Source organism: Lingula anatina, chromosome 5 (assembly GCF_051362555.1).
Source record: "Lingula anatina isolate TDL-2025a chromosome 5, LinAna3.0, whole genome shotgun sequence".
Lineage (NCBI taxonomy): Eukaryota > Metazoa > Brachiopoda > Lingulata > Lingulida > Lingulidae > Lingula > Lingula anatina.
Genome location: NC_141771.1, coordinates 5,883,037 through 5,903,591, shown reverse-complemented (window position 1 = coordinate 5,903,591; position 20,555 = coordinate 5,883,037). Strand labels below are relative to the sequence as shown.

General features: G+C 36.4%; 2 protein-coding genes and 2 long non-coding RNA genes across 4 annotated transcripts; 1 reads left to right on the top strand and 3 right to left on the bottom strand.

The window, feature by feature from the left end:
• Window positions 1-2,364: 2,364 nt before the first annotated feature.
• Window positions 2,365-18,163, bottom strand: LOC106163721 (cobalamin trafficking protein CblD). The gene is made up of 9 exons (XM_087012908.1): window positions 18,072-18,163; window positions 17,651-17,708; window positions 16,965-17,100; window positions 9,754-9,899; window positions 9,022-9,153; window positions 6,211-6,346; window positions 5,569-5,705; window positions 4,381-4,467; window positions 2,365-3,879 (listed from the first exon to the last, which is right to left on the bottom strand). The coding sequence occupies exons 2-9, from the start codon at window positions 17,660-17,662 to the stop codon at window positions 3,625-3,627; spliced, it is 1,041 nt and encodes a 346-aa protein (XP_086869034.1). The 5' UTR covers window positions 17,663-17,708; window positions 18,072-18,163; the 3' UTR covers window positions 2,365-3,624.
• LOC147761534 (uncharacterized) lies at window positions 7,368-9,011 on the bottom strand. Its single transcript, XR_015334481.1, has 2 exons — window positions 8,266-9,011; window positions 7,368-7,867 (listed from the first exon to the last, which is right to left on the bottom strand). It is a non-coding gene; the product is annotated as an uncharacterized LOC147761534 (long non-coding RNA).
• Window positions 11,398-16,957, bottom strand: LOC147761533 (uncharacterized). The gene is made up of 2 exons (XR_015334482.1): window positions 12,791-16,957; window positions 11,398-12,047 (listed from the first exon to the last, which is right to left on the bottom strand). It is a non-coding gene; the product is annotated as an uncharacterized LOC147761533 (long non-coding RNA).
• A 195-nt stretch (window positions 18,164-18,358) lies between the features above and the next one.
• On the top strand, window positions 18,359-20,555 carry LOC106163733 (mitochondrial protein C2orf69 homolog). Its single transcript, XM_013541407.2, has 2 exons — window positions 18,359-18,781; window positions 19,072-20,555. Exons 1-2 carry the CDS (start codon window positions 18,536-18,538, stop codon window positions 19,819-19,821), a joined length of 996 nt encoding a protein of 331 aa, XP_013396861.2. The 5' UTR covers window positions 18,359-18,535; the 3' UTR covers window positions 19,822-20,555.

Here is a 20,555-nt window from a genome sequence, read left to right as displayed (position 1 = left end):
AGTTTTTCAAGTGCAGACAATAAGACACGCCTTTATAAGTGTACACGTCTACCAGTTAGTACATTTCACATTTTCCGGCCTACCCAACTCTTCGCTTTTTATGATACAAAGACGCCGTTTTAATGGACATTTGGCATCACTCGCAGTAGGATTGTTGATTTGTACTGATATTTGAAAACTATTATGAAAGATGGCGCATTAGTTATGAGCACGGGCAGTAGGGAAGAGTTTGTATTACGTCAGAAGTGAGTGTATACACATGCAGCTGTTGCAATGAGGGTTTTAATTACTACGTGAATGAAATCTGAATCAAAATCTGACATATATTACTTACTTAATACTTTTAGTTATATGCATGGGACCAATAACTCTACGCTACAAGCACGGGAGGTAGGTGTGTTTCTTTTAAACAGCAGACAAAGTCGTTCGGCCTTTTTAACATGAATATTTTATAAGCGTGAAACGAAGTATTTTTCTTCAGTTCGGCTGATCAAAAGTCCCTCCTACGTTACCGGCTGGTAAAAATTGTATCCCTCTTACTTAGGGGCCGCATATTTAAAAAACAGTGTTGAGGTATTTCAATGGTAGCACTAAGTACATGTAGCACAAAGTTCTACTATAGCTACACTTATCGACAATGTACAAGATGATCGGTTGCCTAGTCGATGTTCTGTAAAAGTAAAATAAATCTCATGGTACCCTTAAACTAGTGAACATAAATGCAGTAGGGATGACAGTTTTTGATGGCATAGTATAAGTATATATATTTAACAGCAATAAGATAAACACAGCTACATGTAACAATTTGTACCTTTAGAACTAGGATAACAGCTACGGTGCAATGTCAAGCCGTGATGGTCCTGTTTTAATCACAGTCTCCCCTTCCACTACCGACGTTTATCCCTCAACTACACTAGCCGCAGTGGAGCCCAATGCCAATAGCTCGGATCTGTCCATCGTCGTCGGTTTCCCTGTCGCCATTTCTATGGGCCTCCTCTTTGCCTTTGTTGTGGTCTTTTTTATAAGGCGCCGGAGAGCTAGTGCGACAAAAAAGACCTCATTGGAGACAGGAGATGATCCCGCATTTAACAATTTGTCACCAAAGAAGTCCGTTATTGACAACATGATCACCGACGCTATGAACACGACAGGTCTTGAAACCAAGGGCGCTATCCCTGATTATCTGGATTTAGCCAACACAACACATCCGGTTTACTTGGACCTGACCAGCAGTCAGGATCCGCTGTATTTAGATTTGTCCAGCGAGTCCTATACTTATCTCGACTTAGGACCAGACGTGGCTTCAAAATCGACCGCTGAAAACCTGGGAGGGGAATACATAGAGTTTCCCTCTACAGCCAAATCCTCAAAAGAAACCACCTCGCTGTACCAAAATGTTCAGACCTACGGCTACGCCAATGTCCACATCCCAACCTCTGAGGTCACTTTTTGTCGAAGTGATATTCCAGAAATTCGAATTGAGCAAGCTGAAGACTGCAAGGATCCGGCTGCTCCGGATGATAGCACAAGTAAAGCAACGTATCAAAATATCTAGGTTTGACTATGGGGGTTTTAACACAAGCATCTTTAAACTTATCGAATTTCTGTCGTTGAGCAATGGCTTGGAATCTATTCTTAAAAACGAATCAGAACTAAGATAACTGCCAATTTGATGTTTTTCTTTAACATGTAATAGTCATTTCATTTCAAAATGCTTTTTTGTGTATTTCGTGCATTGTGATGAGTCGCAGGGCTGAGAGATTGAATAAGATGAAATGATGGCAACAATAAGTAGAACAACAGCGTAAACAACCATATGGTGAACACCAAACACGTATTTGATAACAGATTCCTCTGCCAGCAAACAGCAGTATTCGATCCTGTGGATCGTGCACAGAATCCAGAAATTAAATTTTATCCACTCTTCCTACTAGACATCAATGTTACATTTAGAAAATTAAAGCACCTGTTCCCAAACGGCGTACATTGATTGGGCTCTTGTGTAAAGGGAGTTTCACAACACGCTAACGGCGATCACGTTCATCCAAGTATCACATCAACGCATTTTCATTACTAGATCGACGTTCACATGAAGACGAGGTGTTATGTATTACCAAGCACGAAGATGACAATTCAAGCCAACTATACAATATGTAGGCCTTAGCTACCACTTATTACAGGACTGTGAACAATTGGATTCGGCTTTTAAGAACTCATAATTCCATTCCATGAAAAATGTCAGATAACATCTTTTGATACCAATTTTCTAAATGAGCAACAAATAATAATAATAAAGGCACGTACATCTCGGCGTAAAACATATCGAATCGTACCAGTTGTAACATGTATTCTAAAAGACGCAAACACTTTTAAATAAGTTTTATTCAAGAAATCCGTTCAATGATTCGAAAGTCATCAAATTTGCTTTTTTATACAGAAACGATACTCATCTTGAACCGCAATACGACTTACTTGAGGACATTTCTTCTAAAGACAAATATGATGCGATTTCAAAACATCACACAAAAAAACCATTATAACAAACGAACATAGATTTATTGTACACCGTGTGATGTAAAAATTTAGATTAGGAATTCCATTTTGTCCTTAGTTGATACCGCTTATATCTAATTCAGATAAAACCGTTAAGAAATGCTTCTGGCACAATCCATGTTCTCATTTTAGCACAATTATAGAACCCAATCATTTGAGAGAACAGAAATCTAGGTTATTTTTCAAAGATGCCCGAATACGCTGAGAAACCATAGATGCTGTAGAAGCTGGGTAAATACAGTGAAAAAAAATTCGTATCAAAAACCCAATGTACATTATCAGAACTTCTCAAAGAATTATTAATATATATGGTAAAATTATTACGCTGCCCCCCCCCCCCTCCCCACAGCTGGATAAATACGGTGAGAAAGATTTCATATCAAAAATCCAATTAAATTATTAGGTCTTTTCAGACACACATATATATATATAGTGATAATCATGTGTTACCCCCCCTCCCCCCTCCCCCCAAATTGGTTGCCACCCTGTCATGTAATAGAGCTATATGTACCAACGCCGAGATGGCAATTTAAAAGAAAATAGCGCTAATGTAACATTGTGAACACTTTCTGTAACCCTGACGATGCGACGATCTTTTTAACTTTGCTGTCGTCATCTCTTTGTTGTTCAGAGTCAAATAATCTGTCATTGTAATTTATTTCATACCTGCCTCCGCGAACGATTGAAAGAACAGCGAAATTTGACAAAGTCAAACGCAAATCTTTTTATACAATACCAATACAATATGTTAAACATGTTTGATTGGCTTTCCTTTCAAATCTTTTTGTTACTCTCCTCTTTGATATTTCGTCACTGTTCAGTCCTGTAAATAAGTGTTTTTTGACTTCATATTCACTTTTTATGATCATCATAGGACATTTACAAGCTTATTTATCCCTCACCCCATTTTTCAGTCAATTTTCATTATTGAAAATAAAAGGAGGGGAATGCAAGGTTGAATTATTTCAACAAAAATAAACTTTAAGCTTAGCTCCACATAATGTCAACTAGCACAATACCTAACACCATACAAAGTCCGCTTTTAACTTCCAACAGTTTTTTTTCAATATTTTAAGTCTTAGCCGGTGGCTCATCTGGCGCCATCACGGGCTCTTTCTCTTCCAGTGTCTTTAGCTCCATCAGCATAGACTTGTGTATTGGGTCGTCACTGGGGGCGTTGGTGAATAGACATCCCACGAAAACCCGGGTTCCCCACAGCGGGTGCGAGATCACCTTACAGCATCCAGCGTCATCAATGTCGAAACCGAAGTGTTTGTAGCGCTCGTCCGTCTCGAATAAAGTCGCGTTGGTGAAGTCTCCATAGTACTGAAAGAAAATTTGACCGGAATATTGAATATATATTTTTAAACAAAATACGACAGAAATATTCAATGCACATGTATAATTGGTATGTTTTAACTGAAATATTCATAAAATAAAGTTATTTTACTAACCAAGGTACCAAAATAAGTTGACCAGAGTACAGAACCTACATGTTATATAAATTCATCTTAGGTTCGACTGTAGTTTTCACGCGTTCACCTTGAAAATATTCCATCAGCATGTGCCTTTTAAATCCAAGTCCCCCTAGAGAGGCAGAGGGAGAGAGAAGCCTCATTCAGAACAGTGGACAAACTAGTCAGAGGGTCAAATATTCCCCATGGGGAATCTATTCAGTGTCTATTAGCGGATAAGACAGCAAACTTTTTAGTAGGTCGCCATATTTGACCCACGGACTAGTAAGTCCACCGTTCTGAATGCGGAGAGAGAAAGAGAGAGAGAGAGAGAATTATCTTTATACTTAGGAACACTTCATAGTTCACTCACTGGTCTCCCACTGGAAGGGTCAATGAAGTCTGCCCAGTAACCCTTCCCCTTTAGAGCCTCGCACATCACCTGGGCCAAGTCATGGAACTGAAAAATCAAATAAAATAAATACACTACCTTAATGAGATGTTATAATATCAACCCCATGCCTTATCTTTACTCAAGGTTGCTGGGACCATACTGAAAATGTTCTACTAAACACTGTTGCTTATTACCATTACACTACATAATGCTCCTCTGTCCTTCATCCTCACAAATGCTAACAATGCATTCTCTCTCAATGTTCTACTGTCTTATATGCCCAGTTTAATCCATAATCTTAATCACCCCCCAAGGATCCTTTCTGAAATAACCACACTATCACCTCCCCCCCTTGAAGCTTCCTTTCTGAAATAACCACACTATCACCCCCCCCCCCCTTGAAGCTTCCTTTCTGAAATAACCACACTATCACCCCCCCCCTTGAAGCTTCCTTTCTGAAATAGCCACACTATCACCTCCCCCTTGAAGCTTCCTTTCTGAAATAACCACACTATCACCCCCCCCCCCCTTGAAGCTTCCTTTCTGAAATAACCACACTATCACCTCCCCCCCTTGAAGCTTCCTTTCTGAAATAACCACACTATCACCCCCCCCCCCCCTTGAAGCTTCCTTTCTGAAATAGCCATACTATCACCTCCCCCTTGAAGCTTCCTTTCTGAAATAACCACACTATCACCCCCCCCCCCCTTGAAGCTTCCTTTCTGAAATAATCACACTGAGTCCCTTATCACTCTTCACTTTCAGTTCTTCATCAAAGTCATTTAATATAATACCCATGAGGCCATTCAGAATGAGAAGAGCCGAATGCTAGCTAGGCCACGACCTAAATATGGTGGACCTACATAAAAGGAAGACTGCTTCAACCTGTAATGGTCTCTCCACCTCTCGCATGGCTCCCCACGCATTGTCCCTCGACCTGTTGAATTGAGCCAAGATTTAATTACTGTGCCTCTACAGGGACAATGCGTGGGGAGGCATTAAAGAGGCGGAGAGGCCATTACAGGATTAAGCAGTCTTCCTTTCATGTAGGTTCACCAGATTTAGGTCAAGGAGCAGCTAGCACAAAGCTCTTCTCATTCTGAATGGTCTCAACGTCTTCCCCTCGAGTACCCCCACCCCTCCGCAATTTTTCACAATTTCTGATACCTGATCCAGTAATTCTTCCCTCTCCTCTTCAACGTCTTCATTATATGCACTCATGTCATTCTCCGTCTTCAAAGTAATGGTCACTGCAGTAAACGGTCCCTCCTGCAAATTCTTGCCCGGGAACAAGTCCACGAAGTCTTTAAAAAGTTGGGGAAAAAATTGTACACATTTGTATTTTCTTCAGTACACATGCTTTTTATGGCTCAGTTTGAAGTTTTAAAGACAAATAAATAAATAAATAAATTAATTAATTAATAAAAATAAAACAATTATGACACAGTATACCTTAACTACTTTTACAAAGTCTGAATGTTACAGTATAAATGTTTAAAACGAAAGGCAACCTGAAAATACACATCATTTGGGGAACTACTGCTTCACGGACTAAGAGCAGGTGACAGAACACTGGTGCATTCCAATTAACTTTTATATTAAGGCACTTATTTTATTCCTATTTGAGAAATGCATGCAGTTGTACTTATTATCATATATGTGTGCATTGTAATTTTTTTTTTACAACTTCATTTACAATTCACTCACTCTGGCAAATTCAAGGTAGAAAATTACTTTTAAAAATACTTTACATTGAAAAAAAAACCTTCCATGCTTTAAAAAATCTCACTAGCATTTACTATTTCATACCTTTGGTGGGACAGTCATGTACTTCACACTCAAACTTGGGCAGTGAAGTGGACGACATATCGTAGCCTTCATACTCGCTGTCATAGAGGTCGTCTTCTTTCTCAAACCTCTCCTCCAACTGACTTATGTACTTCTCCTGCAAAGCGTAAGGAGGTGTAATTATTATTAGTGGTAGAAGTAGTGGTAGTAGTGGTTGTAGCTGTTACAGTAGTAGTATCATTAGCAGTAATAGCAGCAGTAGCAGAGAATGCATATTGCACTCGTTTTACACCCAAAACTATGTTACATGTTTTAACATTAAAACGGTCCTTTGCAGATCCATCCAGGGTCAACATAGGTCTAATACAAAAATCCACTTCCTTTCTAAATTTTCTGATAAAGTATTCTTACATTCTGTGTCGAGAACTTTTTCAAAAAAATCTTACAGGACAAAGCAACACTGTGGCCAGCGTGGGCTCAAATGTTCAACATTTTACTGGGCCAGGTTTCCATTTTACAGGCATTTGGGGACAACCCAGTGTTAAATCGCAGTCTGTCAGCAATATACACTGTAGCCTCAAATTGTTCTCAATTTTAAACTGCCAATTACTATCACAATTTTTAAAACATTATTTTGCTTTTGAATACAAACTATTTTTATATGTCTTTCTATTTTGATTTTATGCTAATCCTCTTATCTTCAATTGTTAAAATAATCGTCTTCAATTTAACTCAGTAAACTATCATCAAGTCAAAAAACAACTTAGTCAAAACAAACTCTGGGGTAGCGCTAACACTCGCCAAATTAGCCAAATGCTAAAACTGACTTAAATTGGCTAAACAAAAAGGGCTTGATTTGACTAATTTTAGCCAAATTCAGACCATTTAGATAACAAATTGACAAAAAAGAGGTGATTTGGCTAAGCGAAAAAAATTGCTAGCGCTACCACAAAACAGACATGCTGAAAACTTTTCAGAACTGCCGGACATTCGGACCGGCAGTGATGAAAACTTTGCCGGACCGAATGGACTTTTGCCGGACCGAAAATGTCCATTCAATAATGGAAACGTTTTGTTTGCATAGTAGTACACAGAAGTAACTCTTGTAAATACATATTCAGTAATACTATTAAATAATTTGGACATGTTGTAAATTTAAAAAAAACAAAAACACACACTTGTGAAGCACTGCTTTATTGTTGTACTCATTTCATAAGTTCCAGGGTTCATACAGGCCTTTAGAAGAGCTTGATTTTGTTTCTTCCTTTGAAAGTCCTTGAATTTCACACTTAGACCTTTGTCCTTTAATTCAATAGTGCACGTACGGCTTAAAGTAATTCATCATATATTTCACATCCCTGTCATAAATTTAGGTTAATTATAAATTTTATCATGATCAATTTCTCAAAAAAATTAATATTGTTTCAAATTGAAATGAATTTGATAAAAAATTAAATGAAAAAAACTCATTTCCACTGTTCAACAGTAGCAAAATTTGCTCTTGGTCAATTTCTCCTTTCATTGAAAATAATTTGCAAATTTTGATGCCACACAAACAGTAAAGATTGTAGTCCGAATGGGAGTGCCAATGCATGAAACATGCTAGCCACTTCACTGTATCTGTCTCATCTGCATGGAAACGAACGGCTTCCTGGTCAGGACTCGACGATATCATAATCTAAAATAATAAAAATGTACATACTGATAATATGAAAACTGTAACTGGTACTGGTAACAGGTATCGCGTTTATGCTTACGGAATATTTAAAATCTGTGAACCATTATGTTCATACACCACGGATCGAGTTTTTTCGGTAGGTTCGAGGAAGCGACCGAACTGTCAAACTTTTTTTACGTAAAACGTCGCAATGCGGAAGGCACTGCCGCGTATTAGCTGAATGCAAACGAAAGTACCCATTAGTTAAATATCGTTACAATCACCATTGATTATGCATAATATTCAGTCCTATAATTCTGAAATCGTTTTTACTGAGTGAATCGGGTGACCTCATTTCCATGTAGGCTACTATCAACGCTTTTTTCTCCCTAAAAGAACGAATAACGATGTATACGTACCTTCGAAGGTCAGGCGTCATTATCCTTGGTTCCTATATGAATAATTGTTCTTGAGAAAGGAGTCAGGCGTCCAAGTTAAGCAGTTAACATTTTTTCCTGCATGTTTACATGTGCTTGGCAGCGTGGACCGCCCTCGTGATAGCTGTCTGTGTGTCGCGGCCAATATACCAATGACGGGGCGCGTAATTATCGAGAGCAGGGGGATTCCCCATGGGGAAGAACCCATTCGTTTGAGAGAGGGATAATACGATTGGCTAGCGTACTTTGTAAGTAAATGTGACCGAAATGTGGTCATTTTGACGTGTCACTAGATTAGTAAATGGAAGAAAAAATGATGTGGATTTTATATAATTTTATTTCTGAAGCACATCGAACGCTTACTGTTAATTCAAAATGGCGGCTCTTAAAACTCTTGTCGGTCCTTTGGACCGACAAAGTACAAGATTTTACCGGTCCAGACAAATTTTGCCGGTCATGACCGATCGGACCGACAGTTTCAGCATGTCTGCAAAAACTATTATATATATAAGTGTGTACATTTTTTAGTCAGAAGTCTGCTATTATTGTAACCTGTAACATTACATAAATAATTTAAAATAACTATTGCTACCTGTGGTATGTTATATTATTATATAATATAATATAATTATATAACTGTATCTGTACATTTTCTGCAGAAGCTACTGGTGCAAGAGTTACAATTAACATTTCATTTTTTTTACAAAAATTTATTTATTTATTTCCACAAAGACCTACCATCATATGCTGCTGCGCCCTGTGTAGCTTTTCCATCTCCAGTGTTGATGGGAGTTTGTCTCCACGGTGACCGATGCTCAGACCATGGAGACCGCCCTGTAAGACAGTTCTCATTATCGTAAGACCCTCCGGCTGAAAGAAATGATGAAGTGGTTAAAGGGATAACAACTGTTCATTTGGCCCCAAAAAATGTATTTTCCTAGGGTAAAGGTCCTAGGACAATATTCCTAAACTTTAGAATGGTTAATGAATTCATTCAGTTTGGTTTTTTGTAATATTCTCATAAAGGATTATTACTGAGTGTAGCCATCTGAGGTCACATGATATGATGGCAAGCACACATTTCAGAATAATTGCGTAGTAACTGTGCTTTTTCTCTAATGCTTTAAGCAACTTATGATTTACACAGTAGTTTGAATCCTTTGCTTAGCCACGGTAGTTTTCTGATATCATCTCGCAAGGAGGTGAGATTTTATGTATTATTTAGTAGTTAAAACAGTTAATGAAAACTTATGTAATTGCTACAAGTCTTAATTATAAGGTAACTGAAGGATTATTTCTTAAAATATTTTATCTTTCAATTATTTAAGTATTTGCATATCTGCGTGCCAAAGACATGCAATAAATTGATTAAAAAAGTATGAAAGAAGTTGCTTATTCACCCCAGTATTGGTGTACCAAAGACAAGCAATAACTTTATCAGAAAAAGTATGAAAGAAGTTGCTAATTCACCCCAGTGAGTGGTATGAGCCTGGCCCTGGCCTCCTGTGGGTTGACGCCCAGCTCCTCCAAGTTGACCCCCGTGAACCCTGGCAGCGGGAACTGAGGGCTGTCTGCAAATGGACCAAGTGCCATGTCAGGCCACAGCACTGGGTCACCTGGTGATGGAAAATAAACAAATGAACAAACAAACAAACAAATAAATAAATACTAACAAACTACTAGAATCAATACATAAATAAATAAAATAATCAAGCTGATAAATTTTTCAATATGTAATAATTATGGAAATGGGAATCATCCAAATAACCCAGTCTTGCAACTTGAGCAAAATCAAGCGAGATTTTGAGAAATTTGGAGTGATGTGGATGGGGTAGCGCTAACACTCGCCAATTTAGCCAAATGCTAAAACTGACTCAAATTGGCTAATAAAAAGGGCTTGATTTAACATGTTTTAGCCAAATTATATCCATTTTGGTAACAAATTGACAAAAATGGGGTGATTTGGCTAAGCGAAAAAAATTGCTAGCGCAACCCCAGTGTGGGATAAGAAATAATGGCAGACTAGCAAAATTCATCCACGCCTATACATCTACAAGTAATTATGAGTAACATACAGCCTGTGCCTAGAATTACTTAAGTACCAGTCTCTGTAAGAATCAGAAAAATAACATAGGGGCATTGGAACATGACCCTCCCAGATTTTGTTTTCTTTTAATTTATTGTGAAGAACTATGCTAAAAACTAATAAATTGAGCCCGAAAAGTTGCATATTTAAAATAATCTATTTTTTAGAGCGTTTTATATTTAAGCCTGAAATTTTTCTCCCATATGCTTTTCTATATAAAATGTTCAGGTAACCCCATATTTACTGACAAATAACTCGTATGGCCGACGTAGTTATGTATGATGGCTATACAAGATGTTTACAGCATATATTCAGGTACCAAAAAATGAAATAAAATTTTTTCAAAACACAAAATGGTTAAATTACATTAAAAACAATCAACGCTAAAACTACGCGAAAAAGACCATCTGCGCATGGGCAGTAGCGGTGACTGCTAAACTACGAACTCATTCAGATGTAAATAAATTGAATTAAGGTTATTTATCTCATGAAATGGGTATTTTTTGGATAAATGGCACTTGTTTTCTGGATCATTTATTGCTTGGATTGTTTTTATGCTGACTGGTGTGTAGTATTTGTTTCCGCACATCGTTTTTTTTATATACAACACAACTAATTTTATCCAAGATGGCGGGAGCTCTGATTGCCGTCGGTTTCGTATGTGGAAGGAGAATGCACACAGTTATTTATTTACGACATGATATACAATTTTTCATAAATTACCCACAAGAAAGGACTGGTAGAACTTTATGGTCGTAAATAATCGGCACTACTAACTACGGATATCAAGAAACTACCAGGTACATGTACCACTGTGAAAACCTCGTCTTCTCCCTCATGTGCAGTTGCCGTTAATATCCGATATAATCGACAAATAAGTAAAGCACTGTCAGTTACTATACTCTAAATTACAGTCAGTGTTAACTTTGATACAGGTTTTCTAATAAAGTTTTGATGTTCAACGTGAGTTTGTGTTTTACGGCTATTTACTGCTTGAGTATAGGGACAGTCGGGCTGACGTCACACGCCTTAGCAACCGGCATCTGGGGTAAAACAAATCGGGCAACATGGCGGATCGCATTGACTTCTATGTAAAAGTTGGCAGACTTTGTCCGAAGATATCATTCTTCACAGTGCTTGACCACTTGTGTCAGTGAGGATGAGTTATTTACCTGGTTGATTTCCTTTACAGGCTTTTGTAATTAGCCGCTGCACACCTGGTTAAGAGATAAAATCGTCCTTAATATAACTGCCGATCGTTATCTGTGATCGGGAATTTTACAGCAGAAGATATTTTGCAAAGGCAGTGCTTGACCTTTTGTGTCTGGCGCGTTGAATCATTTACCTGGACTATTGAGTTAGCAGGCCTTTGTAATAAGCTACTGTTTAACTTGTTACGGGATAAAATTGGTCTTAATTGCATACGCAAATGTCCACAATAAGTACCTGTACATGTACATGAGGTACTGGTAGTGAAATAGGAATGGCTTCTTAGAACGTGGATCGTAAGAAAGGCCTGGGAAATGTGCAACACTGAGATGTTATTAGAATAAGATTTCTACAAATTGTGATTTAATCACCTGCTGCTGCAATAGCCTGGGGAACGGGATAAGGGCAATGTCATCGGTCCCATGGCCTCTTTGGTCTGTATACAGTTCATATGTATATTAATGCAAGCCTGGAAGGACAGCATAAACAGTTGCTTGCCAACTTTTTGGAAGAGAAGACACGTTGTGTTACCTGTATTAATATTGGCAGCTACGCGTCATATGAGTGTTTACAATCTTATTGTGCACTTTTCGGGCGAAATATCATGGAAGAGAGAACGTTAAGTTTCAAAACGTACAAGATTAAAATTAAATTGAATAACAAACACGGCAATAAAGCTGTATGTTATTTTAACAGTTAAGGTCGCTTTATCTATGGCAACTTTTTAAAAATTTTACTTTGATAACTTAAAGATTTAGACATTACCTCACAGGTTTGTCAATACAGTATGTTGACGTACATATTTTTTCTTACCTTTATGACGCCATCAATAACTTACAACAAAAAAGTTTGACATTATAGCCCATTAATTTTAACTATACGAATTGATATACCGTCACACATGCCAAAACAAGATGCAATCTCAATTTCTTGTAACTACTACATGTACTAATTAATTTCTGTAACAAATGAAAAACATAAATACCAAACAAGGTACAATGACTTTCTCCTTATCTATAATAAAATGAACTATACACACATACACAAATCTTGTAGTGCATGTATAGCTACGACCAAATCTTGTTTCGATCAACAATCTCGTCTTTAGTCACGTTTGCACGACCTATAGCCTGCAACAGTCGTTTACTTTTCCGTTGATCTTTGAAATTTAACAAATCCCATTAGATTTTATTAATGTAGTGGTAGTGTCACCTGGTACACAGCAAGCTTCCACCATTTAACTTTTGTACGTGCCTGAGAGTTAAAAAGTACCGGTTCACTTCAGTAGACCTGCAAAATGTACCCGTCATGTGTGTCAGCAATATGCAACGTCAACAGTTATTAGTACAATTGAAACCTTCCTTGATAATATCAGTTGCTTCCATATGGTTTTCTTTTCAATGAGATGTGAATATTATGCTCATCCAGGTAAGCAAATGAGTCTTTGCAATCTACTACTGTAAGATTCCTGATCACAGATAACGATCGGCAGTTAAGGCCGATTTTATCTCTTAACCAGGTGTGCAGCAGCTAATTACAAAAGCCTGTAAAGGAAATCAACCAGGTAAATAACTCATCCTCACTGACACAAGTGGTCAGGCACTGTGAAGAATGATATCTTCGGATAAAGCCTGCCAACTTTTACATAGAAGTCAATGCGATCCGCCATGTTGCCCGATTTGTTTTACCCCAGATGCCGGTTACTAAGGTAATGTGCCCGGATGACCGACTGTCCCTATGGTCTACCTCCAATTTAAAACAGCGCCCTGTAAGGCCCGTCGTGCCCTCTCAGGTACTTGAAGTCGATAACAGAACAGATTACTTGAATACTTCATATATACAGTAGAAATTGGTACTCATACAAGTGGAAGGAATTTCTAGTTCTTTACAACCAGGATTCTAAATAAAAAAAACTTGTAAAATAAAATAGACATGTAAAAGATATCTGTCAATAATAATAATAATATTCTTATATGGTGCCTTACGTGCTACCTCAAGGCGCCTTACAATAATATAACTAAAATCATTAAAAAAATCACTACAATATTTAAATCTGAAACAATTGGAAACCATTTAAAATTAACACTTCTAAAAACATTATATATATATATATATATATATATATAAACCTAAGAGACATAGACAGATTTAAAAATGTGAGTTTTAAGAAGGGATTTAAAACTGTCAAATTCGTCTGCTTTTCTAATAAAATTTGGTAAGGCGTTCCATAATTTGGAGGCATAGATTATAAAAGCCCGATCTCCATAACTTTTGAGGCACCCCTTCTCTAAAATAGACTGTTCTAAAATAAGGTCATTCTCAGTATTAAAATGTGTGGACCGCCATGGTCAGTTAAAACAGATAGGATCAGATAAATATAATGGTCCTTGTGTATGTATCGCCTTAAAAATAATACAAATACAAGCAGCCAGTTTTATCCTTTCAGAATGGGAGTGATATGGTTTGTACTATTGCACTTTATTTGACAAACCAGTCTTGCAGCTCAGTTTTTCTCGGAAAGATATAGCAGTACATTAGATTTTCAGTCACAAAAAATACTAAATGAGAAAAAAAGTTAGCATTACTTAATAAGCCTTGATAATCATGCAATTTGTATTAAAGACTCGCCTAATCAAGTCCTGCTTAGCATATATAATGCTCCCACAGTTTTGATATCATGAAGTCTGTGTTATCCATAAATTTTTCTCATATTTCTTTACTGAAAACTAGCAGGTGACCTAACTTTACTCTTTACATTAAAAATTGTAAATAGTAACTTAAATAGGGGAAATTATCATAATGATACTTTCTACCTGATTGTAACATGCCAAATTAGTCCTCAGTGCTGAGGCTGATGTTGGACTCGTCAAAATGTATGATCATGCATGATTCTCGGGACAAAATGCATCAAATACTATCATGTTGAGGCACCCTTAACATTGATAACTGCTTTGCTTTGATATCACAACTTCTAACAGTGTAGCTGGTTACCAATGGACTTTACCTACAACAAATATTCTTACAAATAAGTTGTATACCAAAAGAAAATTAGCAAAATTAATAAATTATGAACATCTTAGGGCAAGGAGCATGAGGGAAAATATATATTGGTATTTTAAGTTTGTGACAAAAATGCTGAACACCATAATAAATATTCATATAATTTACTACTATGCAGAGAAGATGCCTCATTTTCTTTCAAATAAGAAAGACTAAATACATGTTTTATTTCACTGTGACTTGTTAAAAATATATTCATATACAATTAAAAGAATCAAATAAAAATGTTAACTAATCTGGGGTTGGCACTGCTAAATCCACGCACATTATAGATAGTAGTTTATGAATCAGGGAATTTTTTCCTGGACAGTGGTAGAAAGTCCACAAGAGATTGAAACTGAAGCTGAGACTGGCAGGAGATATTTCTCAACTATTGGATGTCAACCAAAAGAATACCACCACATTGCTGTTATTGTATGACCCTGAAAGATTAACACCCATTGTCCCATTGTGAAAATTCATCATTTTAAATTTTTTTTTTTTTAAATCACAAAAATATTTACCTGTGTGCTTTTGACTTAATCAAGTTATTTAGCAGGACACAAGTACAAGATTTGTATTTTAATCCATTTTTAAAGCAGAAATAGGGAAATGTGGAAAATTTGCTATTTGGTTGATGCCATCTTGGATTGTGAATTTTAAAATTTGCATTTTTTTTTTATAAAATGTTTGAAAAAAGATTTTTTTTAATATTAACTCAAAACATTCACTTATAATGTATGACAATATTAGGTGGCTTTGGCCAGTCTATGAAAAATGTATTTGAAAATGGCAAAATTTGGGCATTTTAGCTAAAATTTGAAATTTTGGAAATCTGCCATTTTTAGAATTGTTTTTCTAATTTTGTAGGACTGTTTAAAATATTAAGTAATATGCTTCTGACTAAATCAAGATATAATATTTAGCAGGATACAAAAATGAAATGTGTGTTTTTATCCATGCTTGTTTAGTTTAAAGCAGAAATAGGGGCATTTTGCCATTTGATTGCCGCCATCTTGGATTAAGAATTTTAAAATTTGAATAATTTTTTGAAAAATGTGTTTGAAAAAAATTTTATTTTTGATTAAAACAGTTCAGTATATGTAATTCCTTATGTAATGTATGTCGATAATAGGTGGCTTTGGCCAGTCTATGAAAAGTGTATTTGAAAATGGCAAATTTGGGCATTTTAGCAAAATTTTGAATTTTTGAAAATTCCCCATTTTCAAAGTTATTTTTTCAATTTTTAAAGGCCAGCAAAAAATAATATTTTTTATGTTTTTCACTTAATCTAGATTTGGGATTTAGCAACATACAAATATAAAATCTGTGTCTAACCATGTTTGTTATTTTTAATATACACAAATATGTAAAATGTGCAATTTGGTTGCCGCCATCTTGGATTAAGAATTTTAAAAATTGAATAATTTTTTGAAAAATGTGTTTGAAAAAAATTTTATTTTTGATTATAAAAGGACAGTACATGTACTTTCTTGTGTAATGTATGGTGATAATAGATGGCTTTGGCCAGTCTATGAAAAATGTATTTGAAATTTGCAAATTTGGGCATTTTAGCAAAAATTGGAATTTTTTAAAATTCCCCATTTTCAAAGTTATTTTTCTAATTTTTAAAGGCCACCAAAAACATTTATTTATATGTTTTTAGATCAAATAGGATATGATTTTTAACAATGTCTGAAAATGAAAAATGTTTATTTATCCACATTTATGTTTTTTTTAGCTCAAATATAGCCGAAATTGAAATTTTGCAATCAGGATTCCGCCATCTTGGGTGAAAATTTTTAAGTGCTGTTACCATGGCAACCGAGGGTGATTCAAACAAACCAATATCCATTATGTTAGTTTGGGGCTATAATGAACAAATACACCAATTTTCATCAAAATCTGAGAGGGTCATGTGCCACCCTATTCTGAACCTTACAGAGACTGGTACTTAAATATTTTACTGGCCCTTGAACCCACCCCAGGATCTAAGAATGTACTCTACTGGTCTAATTTAAAAACAGAAACAGTAACCAATAACTGAAACAAATGTGCACAATTTAAACTTAAACAGCAACAATTTCAGCAGCCTTTGACAGTGTTAATGACTGAGAGTGCATTCCCATAGATTTTTAGGTCAATCTATCCCAGTGGGGATTGTTGTCAGCCTGAACGGCTTAAATGTCTGTCCCGCCTACTAAAAGCAGTAAGGGGGTGATTAACTTTTGTGCTCTCGGAACCTGACAGCAATTTAGCGTGAACCCCCAAGGAGTTAGGTCGATCCGGACAGATCGATCTAAATCTATGGGAACCCAGACTTAGACTGTGGACGTCTCACACCCACCATCTGGGCCAAAGGAAAGTCCATGGGTTTGGGTTTTGATCTTGGACTGCATGCTGCTAAATGCCTTCACATGTTTGATGGCACACTTGAAGTCTGGCAAGTATGTCACTAGCCGCTTCTTCGCTCCACATATGAGCTAGAAAACAGAAATTACAACAGCTTTACTCTAATAACCACAGCTTACCATATCCAAGATGTACCAGTTCAAAGAATTATAATTTATAACCCACTTTTTTCTTTCATGAGTTTAAGTTTTTCTGTCTTTTAATCACAATATAGACCAGTAAATGTTGCCCATAGCGAAAAGTGCCTTAAAATTGAGAGAAAATTGAATAATGTGTGACAAAATAATGATCATTTTCTTTCTTTTACTTATTTTTGTTGAAATTTATATGAGCAAAAACTGACTTCATGATTCGGTGACTGATTAGGGTGACTAGTTAATACCTTATTGAAGGAAGAACAGGGAATTGTTAACTGGTACACACCTTTTCATTTTGATTTTTTAAATCAATATGATCTATTTATCTATATTAGCATTCTTCTTGGATGGTAAGATATAGTGAAACATAGCAAGTTACAAATAAGTTTATCTATTTTATATTATCCTTATGTTACTTCATAAAAAATAGTTGTTAATAGCGTCATAATAACATTACATCCATCTGAGAAAAAAAATCACCTACCCTTGACGCCATTTCTTCGCTAATTCCAAATGTGACCAAAGTCACTCTTCTACCGTGCCTATTGTAAATATAAACGAAATAGTACCCGCAAAATGAACATGTAGGGAAGGTTCGAGCAATGCTTCGCGAGTTGGGAGAGTTAATTTTTTTCACATGAAAATTCAATTTGGTCGGGCACTCCTCGAAAGTACACCTTTACGAGAAAATCTAAGTTAGGTGTGGTACATTTAGGATCTAAAGCAAAAATATAAATACAGCAAAACAACCTTGAACTGATATTGAGGATGGTTGCTGTGATATGAGCTTCTAATTCAAGGTCGATTCCTGCTTAGGGTCCTTCTTATAAATAATAATTAAATGTGCTACAGAAGTCATCAGAAAGTCTTGTTTCATTTAAACTCAAACATGACAGAAAAATTACCTCTGTATCGTACACCAACCAAATATTTTCTGTCGCTCACGAGTTATAACAGCAGCTAAACTTTCAACGACACGATCCCATAATTCCCTGTAAGTAGGTCATAGAAACATAGGAATATGGTAATAGGTCAATAATCAAATTTGTGTTGCGTGTTAAATTTCAATTAGTTTAAGATGCAATTTTACTAAAGAAAAAAAGAATGCAATTTTGGTAAAAACGTTTCTTGTATTTCGTGAATTAATATGGAACTACTCAATTATGATGCATTCTAGAACTACCTTTTTACTATTCCCTGTGAGGAGAAACATGTCTGCGCCCATCAAAAGTTGATGCTTTGTAACATTTAGTGCGTCATTCAAAATCTGCCCCTTTTAAGGCGTTGTTGTTTAGCCTTGTTTTATCAAGACATCTAAAAACGAAAGCATGGGTTTGTATATGATATATTTTTGCCTAGACCGGAATATATGAATTCGAATTTGAAGAGGACATTCTTGCGGATTCTGCAGTTTACTGCCTGTTTTTCCACAGGAGCTGTTGTAAAATCCCAGTTTACTACGAGTAAAGCTTTTACATTTTCAATGGCGAATTTTCCGTCTTGTCACCGGTTAATACAGATTAATGGTGAAGACGACAGGAAGAATGACATTATTTTCTGTGGGGATATTCGAAATGCGGTCAGTCATATCATTTTCTTTGGAGGTGACGTTCAGGTAAGATAAATTTTTGGGGAAAGGTTACAACCACAAGATATCTTCGAACACAAAGAAAGCGAAATATTGCATTTTAGGGTCATATAAGGACTGACAAAAAACGAGAAATAGTCTGTTTATTATTTATTTGTTTATTTATTTATTTATTTATTTAGAGATCTCATTTTTTATTTATTGATTTATTATTTTGCCATTCTCTGCTTAGTAAAAATTAATTAACTAAGGAATGTAATGTAGAATTAATTAAAGAAAATAACAGAGCATATAGTATGACAGTTTTTCCCTGGCAGGATTACCCTGAAAACATGCAGGCACACCGCGACAACAAACATCATATCAAGTGGAGCCTGGAAGCCACTGCCAAACTTCTCTACCAGAAACACCCAAATAGTGCTATATGGGTGATCAAACCAGCCAATATGTACATCAAGACATTCAGCTCCTTCTCAAATTTTGTGGAATGCAGTGAAATTGGCGTGCCCTCTCCTGAGCCCACGGATCATGGTGCTTTTCGACATCTTCAGAAATTGTTTCTCATGGGTGTTCTCCAGGCATACACAATACCAGCTGAGGAGACACATGCCATGTGTCCGAGTGACAACGCCTCCTCGGAACCCCACCCGGCAGCCACTACCCTTCCCATATCAGTAGTAGGGTTCAGTAAGGGTTGTGTAGTGCTGAACCAGCTTCTCTTTGAGCTCCAAGCTGCCAAGGCTGACCCAGAACTCGGCAAGTTTGTGAGTCAAGTGCAGAGTATGTATTGGCTAGATGGAGGGCACAATGGGGGGTCTAAAACCTGGGTCACAGACAGGACGATACTCTCGTCTCTGGTAGGGACAAACATCGAAGTTCATGTACATGTGACGCCATATCAGATAAATGACCCAATGAGAAAGTGGATAGGAAAAGAAGAAAAAAAGTTTGTGGAGGAACTGGAGAAGCTGGGAGTCAAGGTGAAAGAGACTGTCCATTTCAAAGATGAACCCAGGTCTATTGAGAATCATTTTAGAGTTCTCGAGGAGTTTGGGGGAAGAACTTGAGCCTCTAAGTGGCTACAGTATGCTTGGTTATTTCAGTGCTTGGCACATGGGAAGAGTTTTTTTTTTTTTTTTTTTTAATATAGTGGAAATTCTTTGGATATTCTAATCTAACCCCCATTTTCACCCAGCTTTGAAAGCTTGTAGGATGTTTGTCTCACTCTCAGTATTGGTTGCAGGGGATGGCTGGGACCAGAGGCTGATTGTTGGTATATACTAGTACTGTCTTGCAACCATTTCCCCAGAAGTGCTTAACCATATTTCTGTTTTACTTTAAATTTACTGAGTGGCTGTTTGGTTTTAAAAAAATGAAGATTCATTTTCAATTTTAATATGTGCATGTACAAGCTTAGCTGTCTAGTTATTTCTTTTCATCAACTGTGTCTTATTGATCTTTTCACAAAACAAAGAAATACAGAAGATCTACATAATACAGTAGTTACTGTGCTTGATGGCTTTGAAACTACAGTAGACTGGGGATACTGACTGGCAATACTGATCTGAAAAGTACAATAGCTGTCATCACACTTTCATTCCACAAAAAAATAATATTTTACTCTGCCAATGTAAACAAGCATATACACTGTACACTGGCATGCCCATTAAAATGTAATACTCATTTATATGACAGGTCAACAAAAAATAATAAAAAAATTAAAAGAAAAGAAAAAGAAAAAAATCAACTGTCACGGTAGTCACTGTTAATTTTTTCTCTAGATTAGTAATACGTATAGATG

What these genes read in the sequence shown, in the direction of transcription:
- LOC106163721 (XM_087012908.1), bottom strand. An exon ending in ACTTTCCTTTGGCCCAGATG is followed by an intron (nt 9,900 to 16,964) that starts GTGGGTGTGAGA and finishes TTCCATCACCAG; the next exon opens with GTGACCCAGTGCTGTGGCCT. An exon ending in GGCTCATACCACTCACTGGG is followed by an intron (nt 9,154 to 9,753) that starts GTGAATTAGCAA and finishes CATTTCTTTCAG; the next exon opens with CCGGAGGGTCTTACGATAAT.
- LOC106163733 (XM_013541407.2), top strand. Translation starts at nt 18,536, where the DNA reads ATGAATTCGAATTTGAAGAGGACATTCTTGCGGATTCTGCAGTTTACT. An exon ending in TCTTTGGAGGTGACGTTCAG is followed by an intron (nt 18,782 to 19,071) that starts GTAAGATAAATT and finishes TTTCCCTGGCAG; the next exon opens with GATTACCCTGAAAACATGCA.